This window comes from Colossoma macropomum, unplaced genomic scaffold, assembly GCF_904425465.1.
Source record: "Colossoma macropomum unplaced genomic scaffold, Colossoma_macropomum, whole genome shotgun sequence".
In the NCBI taxonomy this organism is placed as follows: domain Eukaryota; kingdom Metazoa; phylum Chordata; class Actinopteri; order Characiformes; family Serrasalmidae; genus Colossoma; species Colossoma macropomum.
In genome coordinates, this window is record NW_023494800.1 from 29241103 (window position 1) to 29266970 (window position 25868).

A 25868-nucleotide genomic window follows, 5' to 3' on the forward strand; every position below is an offset into this window, starting at 1 on the left:
ACGCTGCTTCACGGCTCATCCAGAGGTAAACAATCACAACCGCCAACGAGCGCCAGTCGCTCCCGGAGGATCAGCTTCATCTTCACCAGCATCACAGGAGCCTTCATGAAGCTTCACTGACTGACAGCTGGGCTCATCACCCAGAATGCGTTCGAGCCGTAAAAAGGGCGCGGTCACTTCTTTGGTTCGCGTCCTCGGATTCTTCAAACTTTGCTTTCAGACTTTTAACTGTTCTTTGACGCTGCAGCCTCGTTCTCCTACAGCCACGTTCGGCCATTTCTTCCGAAATCTCTTCGAACACGGAGGTGTTTTGGATAAGTCTCTAATAATTATATGTACAGAAACATTATCCCAAATGTTTGAGTCTCGACAGCACGAAATCATGACGAATGTCGAGTTGGATTGACGTAAAAGTCGCATGAATTCCGATCTTTACACTGTGTTGAACTGCCGCATATCGGATACGTATCATCACATATGAAAGTGTCTCAAATCGGAACTGAAAATGTCAGATTCAGTGTGTTTATCTGTTCACACTGACACACAGACACACATCTGTGTCACATATGAAGAAAAAGATCAGATTTGGGCCACTTTTACCTGCTGTGTGAACAAAGCCTAATAGATTCATTTATGAGAGTGGTAAAGCTAACAGTCCACCTCAACTGTATTAATAAAATGACGCATTAGCTTAGTGTTACGTTAGAACCCCAACCCCCCCCCCTAATATCGATACCAATACCGATCAAGGGCGGAGCTGGATAGCACATTTGAAGGCCCAGAAGCGATTCTCAATAGCAAAACAAATACACCCCTCCCTTCAGTCCTGCTTCAGAAGCTCCGCGGCTGAAATTCATGGACGTGCATTGCCAAGGCAGATTGCATTTTTTGGAGGTGGATATAAACGTTGTACGGACAAATCCCTTGATGTAACGTCACAGCGAACAACACAGCAAGTAAACTAGTTAGCTAGGTTGCTGTCACTACAGTTGCTACTGCTAAGCTAACAATACTGACTGACTAGTTTTGTGAAACTGCAAAAATAAGCTAATGTTACCCACCTGTCAAGCTTTCCCCTTATAATTCAAATCTTCAGCAGCTAAAGTCAGCTTCCTATTCTCCAGCTTCTTGTTCGAATTGTCCCGATTCACCTTAAACGGTGCAACAGTAACATTCTGTTGCCTCACATTAGCATAACATTTGAGCCTACGCAACCGGCGCAGCTAACAGGACAAAACGGTCCTCCTGCTTCACAGATGGGTTTTTAAAAGTGCTGAAAAGGCTAAAAGGGCCAACACACGATCGCTTTTGTGGCTCTGCGTCTTATTTTTATTTTAAGTCCCTGCCAAAGTCGCAGGCCACGAAGCTAGTGCAGTATAAGTTAAACTAACGTAAGCGCACGGATGCTAACGTGCTAACAGAAACGAAGCCTCAAAGCTTAATAAGCATTAAATACAGCTCTAAACATTTACACAGTTTATAGTGTAATAAGATCCAAATATGTAAGATACTTCAGTAAAAATGTTTTTCATTGGTGAAAGAAATATGCTGAGGCTGAAGTTGGCTTCCTAATCGCCAGCTTCCTGTTCGAATTTTCCCGTTCCACCTTAAATGGTGCAGCAATTACGTTCTGGTGCCTCAGGTGGAATATGGTTCATAAGTTTTACGTCACTGATCAGCTTTCAGGATCAGCTAAGGTAGAGAAATATCGATCACCGTTCACGTAATTTAGGCTGAAAATCGGGCGATACCGATACGTAGCCGATCAATCCTTCCTTCTCTAGTTTTCTGTTTTTCTGCAGGCGGTTGAACCAAACCGGCAGTGTCGCAGGTTGTCTCCGTTGCCTGGGAGACGACACTGTCCATCATTTTGTGTTCTGACACGCCCACACGGTGTTCTGAGCAGCAGCTCTATATTTTTTAGAGCATTTATCTACCATTTAATTTGTATTCATTTATAGGTATTTCTAAATTGAGTATAACGATAGTGAACACTGCCATATTTTCACTATGAAACAAACAAAAAAGAAAACTTTTGAAACCATGTTGACAGGGGCTTTAAAGATCTCTCCAAGGCCCAGTCCCATTTCTTATTTTTACCCCTACCCCTTGTTTTCAGGTGTCACCTTACCCCTGGGAACTGAGCTACGGGGTAGTGGTTGAAATCTCCCCTACGAAATGGTCGACCTTCTTCCCTATTTGAGGGACGACCCTCAAATAAAAAGAGCATCACTTCATTAACAGCTACCAGCGCTGCTCTGTAGGCGACCCTGCCAGTCTGCAGTGACAGCAGAGGAGGGTAAAGTTCAGCTCCTCACTGCTGGGCTTTAGATACATTTAGGCATCATGTGACTTCAAAGAGGGGGGCAATTATTTATTATCACCCACCCCTAATTCTTCAGTGATATGAAGCTGAAGTCAGATATTCTCCAGCTTCTTGTTTAAATTGTCCCGTTCCACCTTAAATGGTGGAACCATTAAAAAAAAAAAAATTAAGGTGGAACGGGAAAATTAGCTAGCGAGCTACCGAGATGTCAGCATACTAGTAGCAATTTTTTATGCTTGTTATGAAGAAAAGGACCATAATACATTAACACGACATTAAACTCAGATGGCTTATGGTTATTGTAGTTTTTAACAGAGAAAATTCCCACTTTTTTTTTCTCACGTCACTCTGTTTGGAGTCTCTCTGAAAAACCTCAGTTTGGAGGGTCATGTATCCCTAACACTTCACCCTACTCCTCTACCTCAACAACAATCAGGACACCCTACCCCTAGACGTGAACGCGCAAATCAGAGTGTTAAGGGCTAAGTGGTAGGGGCGAGGGGTGAAATGGCATTGGGCCCAAGTCTGCTGATCCCTGCTTATGATGGTAGAGAGTGTCCTGCATGTCCAGCATGTTTAACCGAGTTTTGTCTGTGTCTAGTTTCTCCAGCTGCAGTGACCACGCCCAAAAGCTCCATCCTCTCTCCGAGTCTTCTGTCTGACCTGGAAGGCCTTTCCCTCTCCTCCTCCACACCTGCCATACAGGTAAGCATGTTTGCTGCTGTGTTGGCGTATGTTGGTGACCTTTTGTGTGATGCATCTGTCTGTCTCTCTCTCTATCTCCTCGTGTGTCTCTCCGAGCTGCTCCTGCGTGTGCTCCGCGAGGGTGGTGTTGTCAGTGTGTGTGATCGTTGACCTTTTCCAGTGTGACGGCTTCTTCCTCTCCCACGAGAAACATGTCAGAGAGAGAGAGAGAGAGAGAGCGCAGTGTCTTACTGAGCGAGAGAGGGCAGTGTAAAGAGGGGGATGTGTCCCTGAAAGAGGAATGGAGCATCCTCCTGTTCTGTCTTTATTTCCTTCCTGTTGCCTGAATAACTGAAAAGAAGGCTCAGGAAGCTGCAGCTTCTCACAGAGCCCTGCCTGCAGAGCTGCTGCTGCGCTGCTAGAACCTGACTGATAAGGACATTAATAAAATATGATATGGACTCTGCTAAAATGTGGATGGTAGCACCAATCAGCATGTAATATCATTTATAATATATGATATTAGATGTATTTAGTATGTCCATTCTTCACGCTCTCAGAAATAAAGGTAGTAAACTAGCTCTGGGTCAGTGCCCCTCTTGTCACTGGGGTGGAACCCTCAAGGGTTCATCTCAGTACCTTTAGTCAGGGAACATAACTGTACCATAATCCACTGAAATGATATGTTCTAAGCTGTACTGACTCCACACACCCCGTCTCGTCTCCAGGACTTTATTTTACTGTTCTGTTTAAAACATTTGGTTATGAAAAGGTACAAATACAAACTTTTCACCTGGAAACACTTATTTAAGGTTCACAGTCAGACCTTAAAACCACTGTTGGAGCTTTGAGGGAACATTTACATTGTTTGTTCCTTGATAAACGAGAAGTCTTAGAAGTTGGTTTAGCATTTTCTGCTTCTCACCATCCAGGTAATCTCAAACACACTGTGATGTTGAGGTATAGACATGATGCATGTGTCCGGTTCAAATACTATCACAGCTACTAAAATGCTTAAAACTAAAACTAAATTAAAAAAACTACAAACAAAACATAAAACTATGAATGCAGTGTCGTGGTCTCTGAGGAGATCTGGGAGTTTGAGTCCTTATTTGTAGCCCAGACTCATTATGTGTGTTGTTCTCTCTCTCTTTGCCTTGTCGTCCAGTGTGACATTAACTGTGTGATGCTCCCTGTTTTAGAAATCTGTTAAGATTGTTAAAGTCGTGTAGTGACGCCCAGCCTTAATCGCAAACACATTCAGTGGTGTTGAGGTCTGGACTCTGGGGTGGTCAGTCCATCATTCAGCTTCTTTGTTTGATGTGTCCGTCTCCTTTTCTCAGTGAGGTTCTTCTTGACAGCTACACATCCTTTCAGACCCACAGCGCTGAGTCGTCTTCTCACAGTGGAAGGATGGACAGAAACACCTGTGGATGTTTTCAGATCTGAAGCAGCTTGATTTTCTCCTCTCTCTCAGAGATGAAAGCTTTAAGTGCTGTTTATCTGATGGGGGCAGTTTTGGAGTCTACCAGCTCTTCTAGGTGGTTGTTAGGAGTCATGTGGTCTTGTTTTCATTTATTTCCTTGTGGTGGTGAGGCCACAAGACCTGGGATAAACAAAGAAACAAAGTGCACTTCATTGACTGTGGTGCTAACATTATATGGTGATACCCGTAGATGTGATAGCTGCTATCATTACAATAATGCTAATTTTTGTTGATATTAGGAACAGTTAGATGATGTGCTCTACAGGCAACAGCAATACATTCTATTCTGTATGTTTTAGTGTATTCGATTAGTCAAAGTGTAAAAAGTCGATTACTAAAATAATCATTTTTGTCAGCACCAGGCAAACGGGACGTCTGTAAGTATGATTTAGTAAAAAACTGATTACACTTGGCTGTTTCTGCTCAGTTCCACATTTACAGACGAGTGTGTGTGTGTGTGTGTGTGTCTATTTCTCGGAGTGTGTGACTCGTGTGTATGCGTGTGAGTGAGTGAGATGAGGTTTATCCACTGTGACCGAGATTATAAAGGCCTGTAATGTATTTATGCATAGCATTGACTTTAAATCAGGCTGCACTCCCTCTCCTCAATCTCACCCTTTATTTCAGCTCTGATTACCCTGCCGCCGAGCCTCGTGGGTAGTATTCTAATGATCTGTGGCTAACAGCCTACAGCAGCATGGCAGCCTGGTCCTGACGAGCCTGTCAATCAAGCGGCACCATGGACACCCGCACACCCCCCCCTCTTCGAGCTAACAGCAACCCAGGTAACCCCGGTAACCCCAGGATGACGGACAGGCGCGTCCAGAAACAGAGAGCCGGGATGTTATGGAGAGATTGCTGGATAAATGGTTGTTGAGTTTGGCAGTTCTGAGAAAGGTAAAGAAATAAGAAGCATTCAAGGAATATTTGATCTCTGTCTACGGCGTCAGGATTGTGTCGGTGACAATGATGGACAATGATTTAATTTATTTGGTTTTCAGTCAAAATGACCATTAAGTACAAATTAAAGCGAGAGACAAAACTGGACTCATAACAACCACCTGGAAGAGCTGGTAGACTCCAAAACTGCCCCCATCAGATAAACAGCACTTAAAGCTTTCATCTCTGAGAGAGAGGAGAAAATCAAGCTGCTTCAGATCTGAAAACATCCACAGGTGTTTCTGTCCATCCTTCCACTGTGAGAAGACGACTCAGCGCTGTGGGTCTGAAAGGATGTGTAGCTGTTCAAGAAGAACCTCACTGAGAAAAGGAGACGGACACATCAAACAAAGAAGCTGGACAATGGACTGAGCACCCCAGAGTCCAGACCTCAACACCACTGAATGTGATTGATTACTTCAGAAAATCATCAACCAGCTTCTAAGACTGAACTTTGGAGGTGTAAAAAATATTCTTTGAGAAAACAAAGTCTCCTGAAAAATACTGTCAAAAAATGAAATTGGATTTGGTCAATAAGGCTTTTGGTCATCATTGTTTGTGTGAGTGTCTGTGGGTCAGGAATTAAGACCTTATTTACCTTTCAGTGGAGAATCTCCATTTAGAATACGGTGTCGTCCAAGACTCTCCAGGAAAATCACCCTGTGTTTGTAGCTATCAACAGTATTTAGCTGCACTGGGGTGGTCAGCGCTGTGGTCCGAGCTCTGTTCTCTCTAACACTTTAAAAATGATAATCTGTGTATTTTCCACGTATTAATAATGTTGAAGTTGACTGGCACGATTGCAGTGGTGCTCATACATGATGCACCATTTGATAGTCTAATTGATGGGTCCAGTTTTCTGAATGGTTGTGCGAGTGTAATGGTTGTGGTGAGGGGGGTGTTGGTTATAAGCTGTATTTAGCTGGGGGTGGTGGCGAGGGGGGGTCAGCTGTGTGGTCTGGCTCTTTTCTCTCTAATAACATTTTGACATCAGGATCTGTTCAGAAATACAGTGCAGCGGAGTGGCCGGGCGCCGCCTGATAACTTTTCATTCATAATTAGCGCGGGGCGATCGGGGTTGGCTGGGGGGAAATTGAACTGTCAGAGCGGGCCGCGAGCGGGGCGAGAGCGGGTTCCGTGAGGTCCACGGGGCGTTTGACCCCATCACACTGAGGGGGGCGCGTCATAATTTGTTCATTTGGTGCCCATCAGCCAGCCGGCGTTGCCACGGTGACCCCACTCCGCTTGGAGCACGCTCAGTGCAGGCCTCATTATGACTCAGCAGCAGCATGGAAGAAATATAAACCAACCACACACACTCGCGCACACACACACACACATCCTAAAACCTCTCAAGCACACACACAACCTGCACTGAGCGTATATTTCTTACAAACTCTACACATTTGCGAGGATTAATGCACGGCTGCTACTATGACGTGAGTCTAGGACATACAGACAAGTATGAAAAAGTTTCTGGTCTGAATACGTTATATTGATTTTGTAACTGAGAAAATGTAACATCCTCTACAGAGAACAGCGTCATTTCCCTCCCTGGACACTCAGCAGAGACGGAAAACCCGACCTGAGACTGATTTTAGTCTGGAAAGAGCTTGTTTGACAACCATTATACTAATATTTATCTCAACCCAGCAGAGTCACCTGAAATACTCAAGGTAAATGTGTGTTTCATTAATAAACTGCTTCAGAACCAGCTCTGAAAGCGTAAACGTGCCATATTAAAGAATTACAAAGATTCCAGAAATGCTACTGAGCATGCTTACATACTCGTAACACTACATGTACATCGCTGCTGTCGGAAGAAAACCTTGTATCTCCTTTTTTGTTGTTTTTCAGTTTTTGACATAATTTGAAAATGCCTGTTGCCCTTTACATTATTTGTAATATTCATGATGAATGGACTAAAAGAAACAACCCAAAATGACTTGGAAAGAAGTCTGGTTCCATTGACTTACATTAAAAGTAAAGTATGTTTTTCCTTCTCCTGTAAAGTCACTACTTTGGAGATACGAGGTTTTCTTCTGACAACAGCGACATACATCTTATACATTTATCACGATTTTCTAAATAGCCACAACAGCACTTAACACCCATAACAGGACCAAAGATTCGCACTTTAGCCTCATCGCATATCATTACTGTCAGAACGAAGCCTTTAATATTGTGTTAACATTTTATGACAAACAGAAGTTTTTCAAAATGACTTGGAATAAAATCTTACATTGACTTGCATTCAAAGTTAAGAAGGTTTTTCCACTCGTGTGAAGCTGTTTGTTTATTTTATTTATTATTTATTTATTTAGGATATTCAAGGTTTTATTCTGACAGTGAAGAAATGCAGAATTCTGTTCAGTTGCAGTAGAATCCAATCAAAATAGTTCATAAACCTTGGAAGAGATAATTTTCATGAAATTGGAAAGGGTTATTTCATAAGGTTTGAGCCTGAGCTGTCATGAGAATCCACACGGCCAAAATTGTTGCATCATCGTGGATTTTGAAGCGAGTCTGGTGGCAGAATGGCAAAATATTCAGCTCATTTTAATTTTTGAGTTTGTAGAAACTGGTTAAGCTTTAAAATCCATGCTTAAGTGAAACATCGGTAGCCTCTGTTTAATGAAATGGTGAATGAAAATGATTTATTAGCTTGACAAAGCCAACTCGCTCTTCTTCGTTTCATTAGTCTGTTTTTTTGCACCGTTTTTATGAGCTGCAGTTTTTGAGCTGTAAAAGTTTCAAGCCTACATGGGAATAGTGTGCTTGTGCTTTTGGGACTGAACGTATGTACAGTGTTCATACAGCATTCAGTCAAACATGATTTTTTTTTGCCCCTGAAGGAAATAAATGGTGGAACGTTGAGGAAAATTCAAATGTATCGGTCACTAATGATGTGGAAAACTGACCCGCTTTTACACATTATATACAGACGTTATATACAGATTCACATACAAACTAGCTCACACATATACACACATTAGCAACCACCTGCATTCCACAGCAATAGCCTAGCAACACCTTAGCAACCACCTGGGATGCCATAGCAACAGCCTGGCAACACCTTAGCAACAGGTACCACCTGAGATTCCATAGCAATGGCCTAGCAACACCTTATCAACCGCCTGGAATAACATAGCAACACCTTAGCAACCACTTTCGACACCATAGCAACAGCCTGGCAACACCATAGCAACAGCTGCCACCTGAGATTCCATAGCAATGGCCTAGCAACACCTTATCAACCACCTGGAATAACATAGCAACACCTTAGCAACCACCTTGGACACCATAGCAACAGCTACCACCTGCGATTCCATAGCAATGGCCTAGCAACGCCTTATCAACCACCTGGAATAACATAGCAACACCTTAGCAACCACCTTGTACACCATAGCAACAGCTACCACCTGAGATTCCATAGAAATGCCTAGCAACACCTTATCAACCACCTGGAATAACATAGCAACACCTTAGCAACCACTTTGAACACCATAGCAATAGCATGGCAATACCTCAGCAGCCACCCGAGATGTCAGAGCAGTGGCCTAACAAAACCGTAACAACCACCTGGAATAACATGGCAACGCCATGGCAACCACCTGAGATTCCATAGCAGTGGCCTAACAATAACCTAGCAACCCCCGGGATAACATGGCAACTCCTTAGCAACCATCGGAGTCCATAGAAGGTTGATAGTGAAGACAATTTAAAGTTCATTCCTGAACTTTCTCCTACTAGTCTACTGTTCTCACCCTGTCTTCATCTGTGTGACGTTGATTTTGAGATCATTTGAGAAACTTTTTGAGTCTGTGTGCGACATTAATACGTAAAGACGTACGACGTAGTGTGAAAAACCCCCGACCCGACGCCTCCGACTTTTAAATGCTTATTTTCAGACTCTCAGCTACGCATATTTGGCCTGTTCTACTTTCTTTTAAATTTAAACAAAAAAACTTACACAGTGTAGCTTTGAAATGAATGTTAAAACGCAGGCTCCAGAAAAGTAGCCAGTAAACTCCTTAGTAGTTAGCAAATAGACACAAAACAATCAAAGATAGATAACAGGATCGTATGACTGGGAACCACTTTGAGGAAATTTTCATAGCGAATATATCTGAACGACACAAAGTCCACATTTTCTACATTCCTTTATTCCTTTTATGCTTTTGGCTGCGGGTCACATTGACTCTCCAGAATGTGGGAATCAATGCGCACACGGCTGCTCGGCCCGCGAAAGCTGCTCTAAGTGGCATCTCGATTCCGTTCACGGTCGACACAAAAGCGCCTTATATACAAATGAATTAGATTTCAGGCAGATATAGAAATAGATTTTTAATACGTCTTCTCCACCGGTACCTCCTCGCTCTCTTTCTGTCTCGCTCTCTTTTGCTCGCCCGCTCTCTGGCGTATGTTTTTGTGTCCGTCAGCAGGTTTTCAGTGGAGAGCGGAGAGGATGCTGGAATGTGAAGGTGACTACAGCGAGTGGCCATCCATCACGCCACTTCCTTCAGGCTCATCCATAATGGAGGCGCTCAATCACACACCCACACCCACACACACACACACACACGTCCAAACACGTGTGCGCACTGGTTTGACAGGATGGTCAAGGTTACTCTCCTACTCTCCTGTTATTTACTCTTGCAGGCCGGAGGAGGCGATCACTTTGTAGGACGGGGAGGATGGACGTGTGCGCGTTATATTGGTGGTGATAAGTGCATTGTTGTTCATTGGGATGTTTGGTCCTTGAGCGGCGTGACAGGTGTGGTCGTCATGCTAAGATAAACTGGCCGCTCGGTGCGTGTGCGAGAGTGAGGTAAATCAGTGCGGTGGGGGTGGTGTTAACATTACGGCTGACTTTATCAACACAGACTTCCCTGACACTCCCAAATGTACTGCCATAAATTCACAGTCGCCGCTGCTTATACTCTGCATGCTTGTGTACGTTAAGGTGCTTGTGTTGGTTGAACTCTTAGGCTAGAGTTATTACTGGCAGTTTGCTGTATTAGTAATGCTACTGTAGTGTTATAGTACTGTGCGAAAGTCAAAGACCTCCCTTCATTTGTTTAATTTCCAGTCAAAACAGCCATTAAGTACAAATGGTTCATCATCATCAAATGGTTTTCAGAAAAAATGTTTGACAGAAAATTACACCCAACAACTAAATATAATTTCAAATTTTTGGGCGTTTAGCAGTGTTTAGTGTGTTCACCAACGATGAAAACTAACTGGACCTAAACTGAGAAATCGAAAAACTAAAATAAAAATAATAAAGATAAAAACTTTCAGTTTCAGCTCATAATTAAGTTTTTGACAGAGCCTATACAGGTATTGTGCGTTTAAACTCAATGTTTTTTCCCCTTAGGAATTGAATAGTGGAATGTTGGGAAAATTTATATCTAACTGCCATGAATTATCTCCCCTAATAGACATGACATACAGACTCACTTACATACTACACATATATGCATATAGGCGCACACACTAGCAGCCACCTGGGATCACATAGCAGTGGCATGTCACGACCTTAGCAACCACCTGGTATAACATACTAATGGCCTTGCCACAACTTCGCAACCACTTGGAATAACATAGCAATGGCCTAACATAGCAGTGGCATGTCACCACTTTAGCAGCCACCTGGGATAACATACCAATGGCATAGCAACACCTCAACAACCACCTGGGATCACATAGCAGTGGCATGTCACCACCTTAGCAACCACCTGGGATAACACCGCAATGGCCTAGCAACACCTTAGTAACCACCTGGGATAACATACCAGTGGCATGTCACCACCTTAGCAACCACCTGGGATAACATAGTAATGGCCTTGCCACAACTTAGCAACCACCTGGGATAACATAGCAATGGCCTAACATAGCAGTGGCATGTCACCACCTTAGCAACCACCTGGAATAACACAGCAATGGCCTAACAACACCTTAACAACCACCTGGGATAATATAACAATAACCTAGCAACACCTTAGCTGACACCTGGGAAACCATAGCAATAACCTAACAACACCTTAGCAACCACCTAGTACAACATAGCATTGGGCAGGCAATTCCTTAGAAACCACCTGGGATAACGCAGCAGTGGCCCAGCAACACCTTAGAAACCACCTGGGAAAAACATAGCAATGGGCAGGCAACACCTTATCAACCACCTGGGATAACATAGCAGTGGCATAGCAACACCTTAGCAGCCACCTGGGATAACATAGCAGTGGCCTAACAACACCATAGCAACCACCTGGGATAACATAGCAGTGGCATGTCACCACCTTAGCAACCACCTGGGATAACATAGTAATGGCCTTGCCACAACTTAGCAACCACCTGGGATAACATAGCAATGGCCTAACATAGCAGTGGCATGTCACCACCTTAGCAACCACCTGGAATAACACAGCAATGGCCTAGCAACACCTTAACAACCACCTGGGATAATATAACAATAACCTAGCAACACCTTAGCTGACACCTGGGAAACCATAGCAATAACCTAACAACACCTTAGCAACCACCTAGTACAACATAGCATTGGGCAGGCAATTCCTTAGAAACCACCTGGGATAACGCAGCAGTGGCCCAGCAACACCTTAGAAACCACCTGGAAAAACATAGCAATGGGCAGGCAACACCTTATCAACCACCTGGGATAACATAGCAGTGGCATAGCAACACCTTAGCAGCCACCTGGGATAACATAGCAGTGGCCTAACAACACCATAGCAACCACCTGGGATAACATACCAGTGGCATGTCACCACCTTAGCAACCACCTGGGATAACATAGTAATGGCCTTGCCACAACTTAGCAACCACCTGGGATAACATAGCAATGGCCTAACATAGCAGTGGCATGTCACCACCTTAGCAACCACCTGGAATAACACAGCAATGGCCTAGCAACACCTTAACAACCACCTGGGATAATATAACAATAACCTAGCAACACCTTAGCTGACACCTGGGAAACCATAGCAATAACCTAACAACACCTCAGCAACCACCTAGTACAACATAGCATTGGGCAGGCAATTCCTTAGAAACCACCTGGGATAACACAGCAGTGGCCCAGCAACACCTTAGAAACCACCTGGACAAACATAGCAATGGGCAGGCAACACCTTATCAACCACCTGGGATAACATAGCAGTGGCATAGCAACACCTTAGCAGCCACCTGGGATAACATAGCAGTGGCCTAACAACACCATAGCAACCACCTGGGATAACATAGCAGTGGCATGTCACCACCTTAGCAACCACCTGGGATAACATAGTAATGGCCTTGCCACAACTTAGCAACCACCTGGGATAACATAGCAATGGCCTAACATAGCAGTGGCATGTCACCACCTTAGCAACCACCTGGAATAACACAGCAATGGCCTAGCAACACCTTAACAACCACCTGGGATAATATAACAATAACCTAGCAACACCTTAGCTGACACCTGGGAAACCATAGCAATAACCTAACAACACCTCAGCAACCACCTAGTACAACATAGCATTGGGCAGGCAATTCCTTAGAAACCACCTGGGATAACGCAGCAGTGGCCCAGCAACACCTTAGAAACCACCTGGACAAACATAGCAATGGGCAGGCAACACCTTAGCAACCACCTGGGATAACATAGCAGTGGCATAGCAACACCTTAGCAGCCACCTGGGATAACATAGCAGTGGCCTAACAACACCTTAGCAACCACCTGGGATAACATAGCAGTGGCATGTCACCACTTTAGCAACCACCTGGAATAACACTGAAAGGGCCTAGCAACACCTTAACAACCACCTGGGATCACATAGCAGTGGCATGTCACCACCTTAGCAACCACCTGGGATAACACCGCAATGGCCTAGCAACACCTTAGCAACCACCTGGGATAACATACCAGTGGCATGTCACCACCTTAGCAACCACCTGGGATAACATACTAATGGCCTAGCAACACCTTAGCAACCACCTGGGATAACATAGCAGTGGCATGTCACCACCTTAGCAACCACCTGGGATAACATAGTAATGGCCTTGCCACACCTTAGCAACCACCTGGGATAACATAGCAATGGCCTAACATAGCAGTGGCATGTCACCACCTTAGCAACCACCTGGAATAACACAGCAATGGCCTAGCAACACCTTAACAACCACCTGGGATAATATAACAATAACCTAGCAACACCTTAGCTGACACCTGGGAAACCATAGCAATGACCTAACAACACCTTAGCAACCACCTAGTACAACATAGCATTGGGCAGGCAATTCCTTAGAAACCACCTGGGATAACATAGCAGTGGCATAGCAACACCTCAGCAGCCACCTGGGATAACATAGCAGTGGCATAGCAACACCTCAGCAGCCACCTGGGATAACATAGCAGTGGCCTAACAACACCATAGCAACCACCTGGGATAACATAGCAGTGGCCTAACAACACCATAGCAAACACCTGGGGAAAACATAGCAATGGCTTTGTCGGACCAACACAAAGTTAATCACAAACTTTTCCTGTCTTCTGTTATTTCATCTACTGCTTATAAATGATCAGTTTCTTTGCTTCTTTAAATAAAAAAGTGAGAAATAATATTAAATAGTATCGTTTTTCTACTTCTAAAGCTTGAATGGTGTTTTACACTTTGTGCCGCGATTTAAAAATAATTTTACCTGAATTTGTTTTTGGATTCAGGGCCAATTTTCATTTTGCTGTTTTTTGGGTTTATCATGAGACGTACAGGTGTTCACTTCTCTCTCCATGTCCCTCCGTCTCCTAATGCATTATCATATTTATCTGTAAAGACCTGCGGAGGCTAATGTTAGGAACGTTCTAGCACCCTCACGCAGTCCCAATGCACCTCTGCAGTAAAATGAATGGATTAATGCGTTCTGATTGACTATATGCATGCGCCCCTGCTCAGAGGCGACGTCCGTCAGGTCTTTTGTGGGTCTGTGTGGCGTCCTCTAATGTTTGGATAATGGGAGTCCACTCTCGTCCAGCTCTCTCTGCCTGGTTCTGAGATGTGGGGCTGGGAGAATCAGAAAGGAGCTTTAATAGATGGCTGAATGGGTGAATGGAGGATTTGTCTGCGTGTTTTCAGCCAGTATTCTGTCCCAATATGTTAGATGGGAATGCTTTTGCTCTTTAATTTGGCTGATGGAGAAAAAGGCCTGCTAGATTGTGCTTTTGTGGGAGAAGTGCGGCGCCTCTTAAGTGCGTCTGTGGCTGAACCTTGCAGTGCTTTTGTTGTATCTGTGTCGTGTTTGTGGGTTGTTCTGCATGACCTGTCAGTTTTGGAGCAGCAATTTTATCATGTCTAGTCAATTATTATCAATTATAATGTTTAGTGTTGGTGTAGTTTTGTTAATAACATTGTTATAACAGTATTCAGTGCGATATCTGTTTAAAACGTACAACGTGGTGCATTGTTTTTGTTTATATCCCACTTTTTTCCTGTGCAGGTGAGCAGTCCCGTGTTCGTGCCGGTACGCTCTCACGAGCTGCTTCACCGGATGACGGGGAAAGGCCTGGCCGCAGAGTACCACTTCCCCCGGCAACCGTGTATCTACGGCGACCGAATGGTGTCTGTGCAGCTGACGTTCAACAACCATGGCGACCACGCCCTCGAGGACATCCACATCTCGGAGAAGACGTCTACAGGACAGAACATCCACTGCTTCAGACCCATCGGTGAGTCTGACAAGCGCTGCAGTGCTCAGTAGAACCTGGGTTGTGTGTGTTATTCTGACACCAACAACACACACAAATAAGGACCTCCGGGTCTTTTCTCTATGGAGAAACTGGATGGTGTTGAAAATCGCCCGATGCAAACTGTGGTAAACAGTGATGTTTTGTACATCTGTCCCTCAAATGTCACTGGATTGTATGAGTTATAAGGTTAAGGATTCAAAATATGGACGTTGCTACATGGACTGGGCTGAATAATTTAAATACGCGTGTATTTGTTTATGTTGGTATCGTTTTCCTTATTTGGGATTTGGGAAGCTTCATCTTTGGACTTTAGTAGAATTATAGATCTCTAATCCTGATGATTTCCAGAGCCATCACTGTTTCACGAAGCAGTTTATCATAAAAACAGATGACATCATTGAGCCATACTAGGCCTGGGTGATCATCAAAATAATCACCATGCGCCCCCCAGATTAATGAAAATCTTTCATTAAAATAAGACATTAAATAATATGATACTGAGTAGCCCAGCTTCTTTTCAGAACTGCTTTACGTGGAATTTTAATATATTTAATAGTTACTGCAAATGTGTGTTCATGAGCTCCTTCTGGTGTGGGCGACTTGAATGCTAATAGCACCCCTCGCTGGAGAAACTTTAGGCTGTAGCGCTCTAAATGTGATTTCACAAGTGGCGCCCACATGTTTAATAATAATAATTAAAAAAAATTCTGTTATAGCTGTAAATGACTTTGTGGAAAATACTGCAAGTTGTTCAGGTCTAGACTAGCTGCTCTGGGGTAAAACCCAGTCATTTTAGCTGGGCTGTTTTACTGCAGCGTGTCTCTCTGGCTTTCTTTCTTTCTGTCTCATTCACTCTTTACGTCTTTCTTTTTCTGTCCGTCTCTATTTCTCTTTTTTCTATTTCTATCTCTGTCTTTTTTCTTTCTCTTTTTTCTTTCCTCGTTTTTTTTTACTTTTATCTTACTCTATCTTTCTCCCTCTCTAGCATTCTTTCTGTCTTGACTTTTCTTTCTTACTCTCTTTTGTTTTTCTATCCCTTTCTTTTTCTTTCTCTGTCTCTCTTTAATTCTTTATTTCTGTCTCTTTCTCTTCGTCTCTCTCATTACTTCTCTCTCGTTCTTTCTTTCTTCTTTTTTTGCTTTGTGTGCCTCATTCAGTAACTTGCTTTCTTCCCATCTCTCTCTCTCTCTCTCTCTCTCTATATATATATATATATATATATATATATATATATATATATATAAATATAAATATAAATATATATTTACTCTCTCCCTTTCTATCTTTCTTTTCTTTTTCTGTCTGTCTCTTTCTCACTTTTCTCTGCTGTTTCTGTTCCTGTTGTAAACTGTGATGTTCTCTCTCTCTCTCTCTCTCAGAGCGTTTGGAGCCCGAGGCGTCAGTAACAGTGTCAGTGGGCGTGGACTTTAATGACTCCACCCAGGCGGCCAGTTTCCAGCTGTGGTAAGAGCTTTGAGCTTTCCTCTCTCTGCTGCTCACCAGTCTGGCTGAGAAAGAAAGACGCCAGCAAGCTGTTAAACCCTGTTATGTTCATACTAATCTAGAGACTAAGGGTTTATGGGTAATTGTAGCTCATGAAGCTCATTTTTAGAATCTCAACTATGCATGTATTTATCTTAAACAACAAACTTATCCTTTTCTTTCTTGTTTGGAAAGTTTATAAAACCCTCCGCTGTAAAATATACACAAAGCCTGAACCAAAAGCAGTTGCTTTAGCGGGTGGGGTGTGTGTGTGGGTTGGGGTCCCACCTGTTTCTTAGTGGGAGTTATTTTAGATTGCATTAATGTTCTAATGAAAAAGTGGGAGAGTTTAGATTAAGGTAGTTCTGTTGCCATATGCCTGGAAATAAACCCGATTAAACAGTTAAATCTGTACTCTGTGAAGATCAGTAGGCACGTGTTCTTTACGTTCGCTGAGGAAATAAGCTGACCTTCCAGGTCCCGAAAAGTAGCTTCGAAAGCATTCCTTATAAAAGCTTTTCTCTGTGCAGAGCTTCTCACTCAGAAACTTCTAGATAAAATGCTTTTTCTTTTAAAATTCTTCTTGCAAAGTCCAGTGTGATTTGGCCAAGAATATCAAGTTATTAAAATCCCTGCATTATTAAACTGTTGAGATGTAAACAGTCATTCAAAATGGTTTGGTGTGAAATGCTGAGTCAGAACTGTTCACAGTGGTGGTGATAGGAACCGGACGTCCACCTCTAAAACCTCCCTCAAAGAAAGTTACTACATGAAATGGTTATGAATTCACTGCCTGATGACTGAGACAGTGAGTGCGTTTACATGCACTCAATAATCCGATCATAATCAGATTTTTGCAGTTGTCTGATTATTCAAATGGTCATGTAAACAGCATGATCTTCTTAAATCAGAGTAAAGTCTAGAAATGTGTTTAAGAAACCCGATAAAGAGGCTAGATTTTCAGATTTTCAGAGTAATCAGATTTCTCAGTGCTGTAAACTCTTACTCTGATTTCTTTCGGTTTTCTCAGTCTGTGCATGTGTGAGAACAGACGGCAGTACCGGAAATAAGCAAGCAGTGTTGCCGCAGGACGCAACAAAACACTTTTGAAGTGACACTGAAACCAAATACATGCTTGACGAAATGAATTATTTAAATATTCTTCATCTTCTAGATGATCTATGTTCATATTTTCAGGTAAATGTTTAAAAGCCGCGTCATGAAGTTTTACATTATGTTTACGTCACTGTAAGTTTATTAGCTGGTTGCAAAGCAGAAATCTGACTACTGTCTGACTCATGTAGACCCGGAGTTTCCTGTTATCTGATTACCCAAGTGAATGTAAACAAGTCTTGGGCATTTTTTACATTGCAAAAATCTGGATTCATTCTATAGTGTTTGAACTGCCTGGTAGACCAACAAAAACACTGTAACACTACTTAGATATAAGATAATCCACTTGCGTAAGGAATGAGAAAGTCAAAGGAAAATAAGTGAAACTGATTAAACGCTACAAAGCAAATGTGTCACCTAACAACCACCTGGAAGAGCTGGTAGACCCCAAAACTGCCCCCATCAGATAAACAGCACTTAAAGCTTTCATCTCTGAGAGAGAGGAGAAAATCAAGCTGCTTCAGATCTGAAAACATCCACAGGTGTTTCTGTCCATCCTTCCACTGTGAGAAGACGACTCAGCTCTGTGGGTCTGAAAGGATGTGTAGCTGATCAAGAAGAACCTCACTGAGAAAAGGAGACGGACACATCAAACAAAGAAGCTGAACAATGAACTGACCACCCCAGAGTCCAGACCTCAACACCACTGAATGTGTTTGATTACTTCAGAAAATCATCAACCAGCTTCTAAGACTGAACTTTGAGAAACTGAAAGTGAGTCGCATGGATTAAATCAAACTGTTATTAATAGTTAATACAGATAAACACCAACTATGTTTAACTATACTAAAACTATTGGAGTATAACATTAAAATATAGATCTAAAATTATGCTATTGATTATCAGAATTGCCTGTCAAAGCTGGTCTCAGTCAGAATCTTCTCAGATCAGTCAGACTCTACTGCACAGCACATGAACTTGAGCTCAGACTGGAGCTGGGCGACTTAACTGAATTTTATTTTCAGTTGCGATTTTGGCTTCAAGTGATTATGAGAATAAGATAAATGAGAATAAATGATTGTAGTGCCACTTTATGTCTCCCAGTGATGCTCTTGTTTTGTCTTGTGTTATAAATCCAGCACAACCTTTTCCTTTCAGGCGGTGCCCTTCGCCCCCTCCCCAACAGCTACAGTGCTTCATAACACCCTAAATCAAAATCAGACCTGATGAGCATCTCTGTCCATTATCTTATCACTCTAACTCATCAAAACCCGTCAGACAGTCTCAGGGAGCTGTTAGTTAGTTCTGCACAAGACAAATAACACGGCCTCTATCTACTACATTGATTTTGCTCACAAATCAAAAAAACAAACAATGTGTGTTCAGTTAAAAATAAAACATGACCACGATTAAAAGAAAACGAGAGAACGAGCAAAAAAATCGTGATCACGAATAAAAAACATACCTGCGAAGTAAAGAAAATGTGTGCACGATTAAAAGAAAACGAGGGAGCGATTTAAGAAATCATGACCACGAATAAAAGAAAACGTGTGTACAAACCTGCAAAATGTTCACTCAATTTATATATTTATTTATTTATTTATTTATTAATTACTTTTTTTTTTTACCTCCGTCCCCTCCATGGCTCCGTATATACATTTATATATTGTGTATATAATTTATTTTTTTAATTTGATTATTTTTCTACATTTATTTTTTTAATTGTTTTTCAGTTAAATTATATTCAAAGTTCAAAGAACTCCACTGTTAAAAAAGTCAAGCTTTTTTGTTTTTATTTATTTTTTTTAAGTTCAGTAAATGCATAACGCTTCCAAGATCGAGTAACTGTGTTAAATAATCGTGATATCGATATTGACCAAAATAATCGTGATTATGATTTTTGCCATAATCGCAGAGCCCTAACTCAATCTTTGATTCATTTTTTCTAAAAAATGTGGAGCTACTGATGAATTGCATCTGTTCCAGCTTGTCAAATCACAAAAAAAACAATGTGTTATTGCATATTGTGTGTCATGAAAATGTATTCAGGTATCAATTTTGGAAAATCCCCCATGGTGGATGGAAAAACCTGAGGAAAAGCAGAACGCAGACGCAGCACGGAGAAACCAACAAGGTCAAAAAATCCAGAGAGAGAGAGGAAAACGAGCGAGAGAGGTTAAGAATCATAAGCTAAGGATCAGCGTGCGAGTGGCTGCGGGTCTCAGTGTCTAATACAGTGTAAGCTCTTCAAATCCCCGACCAAACAGCGCTGAACCCACACATAACTGAACACCGCGCGCACAGCGGTGTCATTGAACTCTCATTGGCGCCATCATTAGCAATAATCCACCTTAGCGTTGCAGTCTGACCTATTTATGGTGATGTTATTCACACCCCGCCATCGGCCGGTATCGATCACGGCCCGCCGCTCTAATCGAAAAAAGAAAAACAATTACAAGCCCTGCCGAGGAAAAAAAAAGCAATCATTCCAAATTAGATTATTTAAAAAAAATTAAATGCAGATTACTAGCAATAGGGCCACAGAGGTAATAATTTATAAAAATCACACAAAAGGGGAACGGTTAATTCAGGCCTGATCCTGCCTGACTGTGTGAGAGCATAATCACTCGCAGTAATTCAATCTGTTAATGACACGCTTTCATTATCATAACCAGCTGAGTGAAGAGAGAGAGAGAGAGCGCTCGGAGATCTGCCACTTCAGCCGCTGAATATGCTGAGGCTGCTGGAGACGAATGAAACCACAGCAAAAAAACGTCTCGGCAATGCTTCCCCACTGCAGCGTACACAAGTTCACACGGCTACAGTCGTACAGCCACGCGCCGCAGGGCTGTATGACGGGACGGTATTGTTGCATGTGCATTTTGCAAATCGCTGCTGTCGGAACAAAACCTCGTATCTCCTAAATGGTAACTTTACAGAAGGAAAAAACCTACTTTACTTTTAATGTAAGTCAATGGAACCAAACGTCTTTCCGAGTCATTTTTGGCTGTTTCTTTTGGTCCATTCTTCATGAAATTTACACACAATGTAAAAGTGCAACAGGCATTTTCAAAATATGTCAAAAACTGAAAAATGGAGACAAAAACAGACATTAATTTATTGTAGCTGTCCAAAGAAAACCGTGTATGTCAATTTTTGTCGATTTTTATTTTTCTACATCATTTCATCACACCAGCCGTCCTTTACATTGTGTAAAAATTTCATGAAGAATGGATCTATAGAAATGCTCTAAAATCACTTGGAAAATAATCTCTTTACATTAACTTACACTGAAAGGTAAGAGTGTTTTTGCCCTCTCCTGTAAAGTTACCCTTTTGGAGATGCTTGTTTTTCTTAGGACAGGATTTTATTTATTTATTTATTTATAGAAAATGACACACAAGCCTCGACATATTCGCCTTAATCTAATATCAGATGCTTCAGTGTTTGCTGTGTCAACTCTTTCCCTTTATTCCAGCGTCCATTCTTTTCAGGAGCCTCACTTTCAGTTCCTCAAAGAATCTGCAGACACACCTCCAAAGTTCAGTCTTAGAAGCTGGTTGATCATTTTCTGAGGTAATCAAACACATTCAGTGGTGTTGAGGTCTGGACTCTGCAGTGGTCAGTCCATTGTTCTGGGAACATCAGCAGCTTCTTTACGTCTTGATTTTCTCAGCAGGGTGCTTGGGGTCGTTATCTTGCTGTGGAATGAATTTCTCACCGTTTAAATGTATTAAAATTGAGCAACTTTTATGATGTTTTCAATCAAAAACCTTTGAACTCCAGATGTTATATGATCTCAGACCTGCACTAATCCTCCACCATGATTGACTGGTGGAGTCTTTCCTTGCTTCGGTGGCGTCCATACTGCCTTCTGATGCTTCTCAAATTTGGATTCCTCAGTCCATAAAAACTAATTACACATCTCCGATTTGGTTCCAGTGCAGATGTTCTCCTTTTGTGTCTGTGTCCTTTTCTCAGTGAGGTTCTTCTTGACAGCTGTACATCCTTTCAGCATTGAGTTGTCTTCTCACAGTGGAAGGATGGACAGTTTTGGTGTCTGCCAGGTCTTCCAGGTGGTTGCTAGGAATCCCATCTGACTTTCGCAGAGTACTGAATGTAAAATGCATCCAAACTTGACGTTTAGCATGAGGATAGCATGATATAACAAAAATGTTATATGAAGAGAATCTATGAAAATGAAGAAAAGCCCCCGATGCTGCAATATTTATATTATTTAAGACTTTGTGAGTTTCTGCTGTGAGTTTGAGAGACTCAGTTGTTATATTAAATAATTCACAAATTGGTGAATCAGTCGGTAAAGCACTGTTTAACTAAACCTCTGCTTAATTTCTGACCATATAAAAACATATAAGCTGGTTATCAGAATTTTTGGCTCATTTAAATCAATATTTGGGACCAATTTCATATCGATTTCTCTCTCTGACACCCTCTCCCAGTATTGTATGAGATCTGATTGATCCTTTGACTGTGCAATAACACTTAGTCTGAGTGTTAATTGGCTTGTTCCACTGCAGAGCGGGAAGGCGATTGGCATTGCTGCGATCAATAACCCTATCAGAAACCTGATCTGGGGCGGGGAGATGGATCTAATGAGAGGGGAGGGGATCAATCAGCTCTAAAAGTGCCCGTCTAACTCATGCGCACGTACATTAGCAAACTAAAGTGGCAAACAGTCAGACCTGATCAGAAACTGAGCGTATGCAAATTTCACAAACGCATATTTATTAATTTCATCATTTCTGCTCAGTTGAGTTCACATGAGGTAGAAGTGCATGTAAGTTTAAATGTGATAGTTTGATAGAACAAACAAAACTTGATTAGTTGTTGTTGTTGTTATTGTTATTGTTATTATTATTATTATTATTATTATTGGTATCATAAATAATTTAAATATATTGGCAGTGTTGATTAAAGGTCTCAAGTTTAATCTCCTTTTCTTTTTAGAACCATGACTTCCATATACAATCTCAAAAAAGGTGGTTCTTCAAGTGTTCTTCAGTAAAGGAAATGGTTCTGTTTAGACCTATGAGTTCTATATACACTCCTTGAAAAGATGGTTCTTCAAGGGCTCTTTAGTAAAGAAAATGGTTCTATATAGAAGACCTTTGGGTTGTGAAAGGGTTCTTTAGATTGATGGAGAATGTGCTGAAGATGGTTCTATATAGAACCTTTTTGGAAAAAATAGCTAATCTATATATTCTATATAGCCCAAAAAGGGTTCTGTTATTGTTATAATGTCAAGCTTGCAACCTTGTTTGGTGCTATATAGAACACCTGTCAAAAAGGTTCCATGTAGAACCATATACAACACATTCTCCATTAATCTGAAGAACTGTTTCATAATGCAAAAAAACTTTTAATCATGCAAATGGTTCTATGAGTGTTCACGGTACTTTATTGAACTATTTTCTGTTCTAAGGAACCCTTGAAAAACCATCTTTTTAAGTGTGTAGACCATTTCGCATGCTTAAATGGTTCTTTGCATGGTGAAATCGTTCTTCAAATTGATTGAGAGTGTGTTGTATATGGTTCTATATAGCACCAAAAGGGTTCTGCTGTTACGATGTCAAGCTTATAACAGTAGAAGAACCCTTTAGATGCTATATAGTACCATTGCCAAAAAGGTTTTATATAGAACCATATACAACTGCATGATATTGACATAAAACATGATAATTGATAAAGCTGTTTGGTATCGCGATGATTTTAGAAGTGATAAATTATTGTTGAATTTGTTTTGCTGTTTAAACAGAAATTTAACCCCTCGTTTAAGTGAAAAGCAAAATAAAAATTCAGAAAAATAAAAATAAACACTTGCATCAGAACTGCAGGCGCGTTTGTGAGTCCTGTAAGGCTGAACGAGAACATGGTGTCACTGTTGTGACCATTTGACTGCCCCCTTGTGGAGAGTTTGTAGCCTGCTAAATGTGAGTTCCACAATGAGCTAAAAACAGGATTCCCTGAACAGCTTCTTCTGTTCGTGTTTACAGTCAGGCTGTAAATGTGTTATTGTTTTCAGTGTTGGCACCAAAAACAGATGAATGTATATTTCATATTTGAAAAAAGCTTCTTATGGTGATGCAGGTTTGTTGTAACAGTAGCGTAACTGCTTTACACATTTTACCATGCAGTCTATACATTTCACACAGCACGGAGAGCAGGGTTGGATGGTTAGCTGATAGGTTAAGTTACTCTTTCTCAGGATTGTTGTTGTTGTTGTTGTTGTTATTGTTATTGTTATTATTATTATTATTATTATTATTATTGATATCATAAATAATTTCAAAACATTGGCGGTGTTGTTTAGAGGTCTCAAGTTCAGTCTGCAGCAATATCACCGGCCAAAAATTAGATAAAAATAAATAAATAAATAAATAAATAAACAGCTACGCACCACATTCTTAAAGATGGTTCCTCCAGGATTCTTCTGTAAAGGAAATGGTTCTGTTTAGAACCATGAGTTCTATAAATGCTCTTAAAGATGGTTCCTCAAGAGTTATTCAGTAAAGGAAATGGTTCTGTTTAGAACCCTGAGTTCTATAAATGCTCTTAAAGATGGTTCCTCAAGGGTTATTCAGCAAAGGAAATGGTTCTATTTAGAACCATGAGTTCTGTAAATGCTCTTAAAGGTAGTTTGAGTTATTCAGTAAAGGAAATGGTTCTGTTTAGAATCATGAGTTCTATATATGTTCTTAAAGATGGTTCCTCAAGAGTTATTCAGTAAAGGAAATGTTTCTGTTTAGAACCATGAGTTCTGTAAATGCTCTTAAATGTAGTTCGAGTTATTCAGTAAAGGAAATGGTTCTGTTTAGAACCATGAGTTCTTTATACGCTCTTGGAAAAAGATGGTTCTTTAAGGGTTCTGTAGTACAGAAAATGGTTCTATATAGAACGATGAACACTCAAAGGACCAATGAATAAACTTGCATGTGTATGTTTATTAATAAACTGTGTTTTATTCTGCAGTACTAAGACGGAGCGGTTCAGTGTGTCCGTCCAGCCAACTGTAGGAGAGTTACTGCTGCCCGTCACCATGACCGAACAGGACTTCAACAGAGAGCAAGGTAACACGTTAATATGTGCACTTTAAACCAGCGACCCACACCGGAGATTTACAACACGTGTCAGGCTCCAGTCCTTGCGGGCCAAAACACTGCGGACTTCAGCTCACTGCCTCATTAAACACACCTGATTCAGCTCAGCAGCTAATTAGCAGGACCTTCATGACCTGATTTCAGAGCTGATTTCAGTTTGACTTGCCTGATTTCGAACATCAGCCTCGTCCTCATCTGGTGTGCAAAGTGTTTTTTATTGAAGTTCCGTGATTCAGGAATGCTTTTGGAGTTAAGTTCTAAGTATGAACTGAGTAATTATGAGGTATACACTCAAAAGTACTAGGTAATTATTTTGGGTAACATTATTGTAAATTCCAAGATTGTCCAACAAAATTACACGGAACATAACAGGTTCGAGCTGTTAAGCAGAAAAAGGACATTGTGAATTATGCCATAATTAGATAATTAATTGCAGCAAAAAGGTGGTCAGTACAAACATACTGACTACAGTTTTTCTGTACTATTATTAGATACGTTCTCTATTTTTATCTGCTTTATAGCAAGAACCTATTTGGCATTTCAGTGTAATTTAGTTTTCTTCCATCAGAAGGAATGTGAGCTATGATCTCTTATTTATGCTGACTTTAATAATCTCACTGATTTTTGAATGTTACTCTGGTCATTTCTGCATTGTTACTAACACCTAATTAACTGGCCTTCATTAGTGAAGTTAATCTAAACTCCACTCTTATTCTCTGGTTATTAAAGAGAGCCATTTATCGAATAGAACCGGTTCATGCTAAAATGGTACTTTGCATGGTAAAGTGGTTCTTCAGATTGATGGAGAATGTGTTGTACATGGTTCTACATAGCCCCGAAAAGGGTTCTTCTATTTTTACAATGTCAAGCTTGTAACAATAGAAGACCCCTTTTTGGTGCTATATAGAACCATTTGGAGGAGTTAATGTAGAACTGCTAATTCACCCTTTAACCCTGATGATCAGCGCAGACTAC

The 25868-nt window shown here is 41.4% G+C and overlaps 1 protein-coding gene across 3 annotated transcripts in view; it reads left to right on the forward strand.

Annotated features, from left to right (window-relative positions):
- The window catches only part of ap3b1a (adaptor related protein complex 3 subunit beta 1a), a 95391-nt gene that overhangs the window by 51527 nt on the left and 17996 nt on the right, over positions 1 to 25868 (forward strand). For all 3 annotated transcript variants that reach the window (XM_036587635.1, XM_036587634.1, XM_036587636.1), the window contains exons 22-25: positions 2928 to 3031; positions 14931 to 15159; positions 16560 to 16644; positions 24766 to 24863. In XM_036587635.1, coding sequence (XP_036443528.1) covers positions 2928 to 3031; positions 14931 to 15159; positions 16560 to 16644; positions 24766 to 24863 — 516 coding nt within the window. The remainder of the gene's footprint in view (positions 1 to 2927; positions 3032 to 14930; positions 15160 to 16559; positions 16645 to 24765; positions 24864 to 25868) is intronic.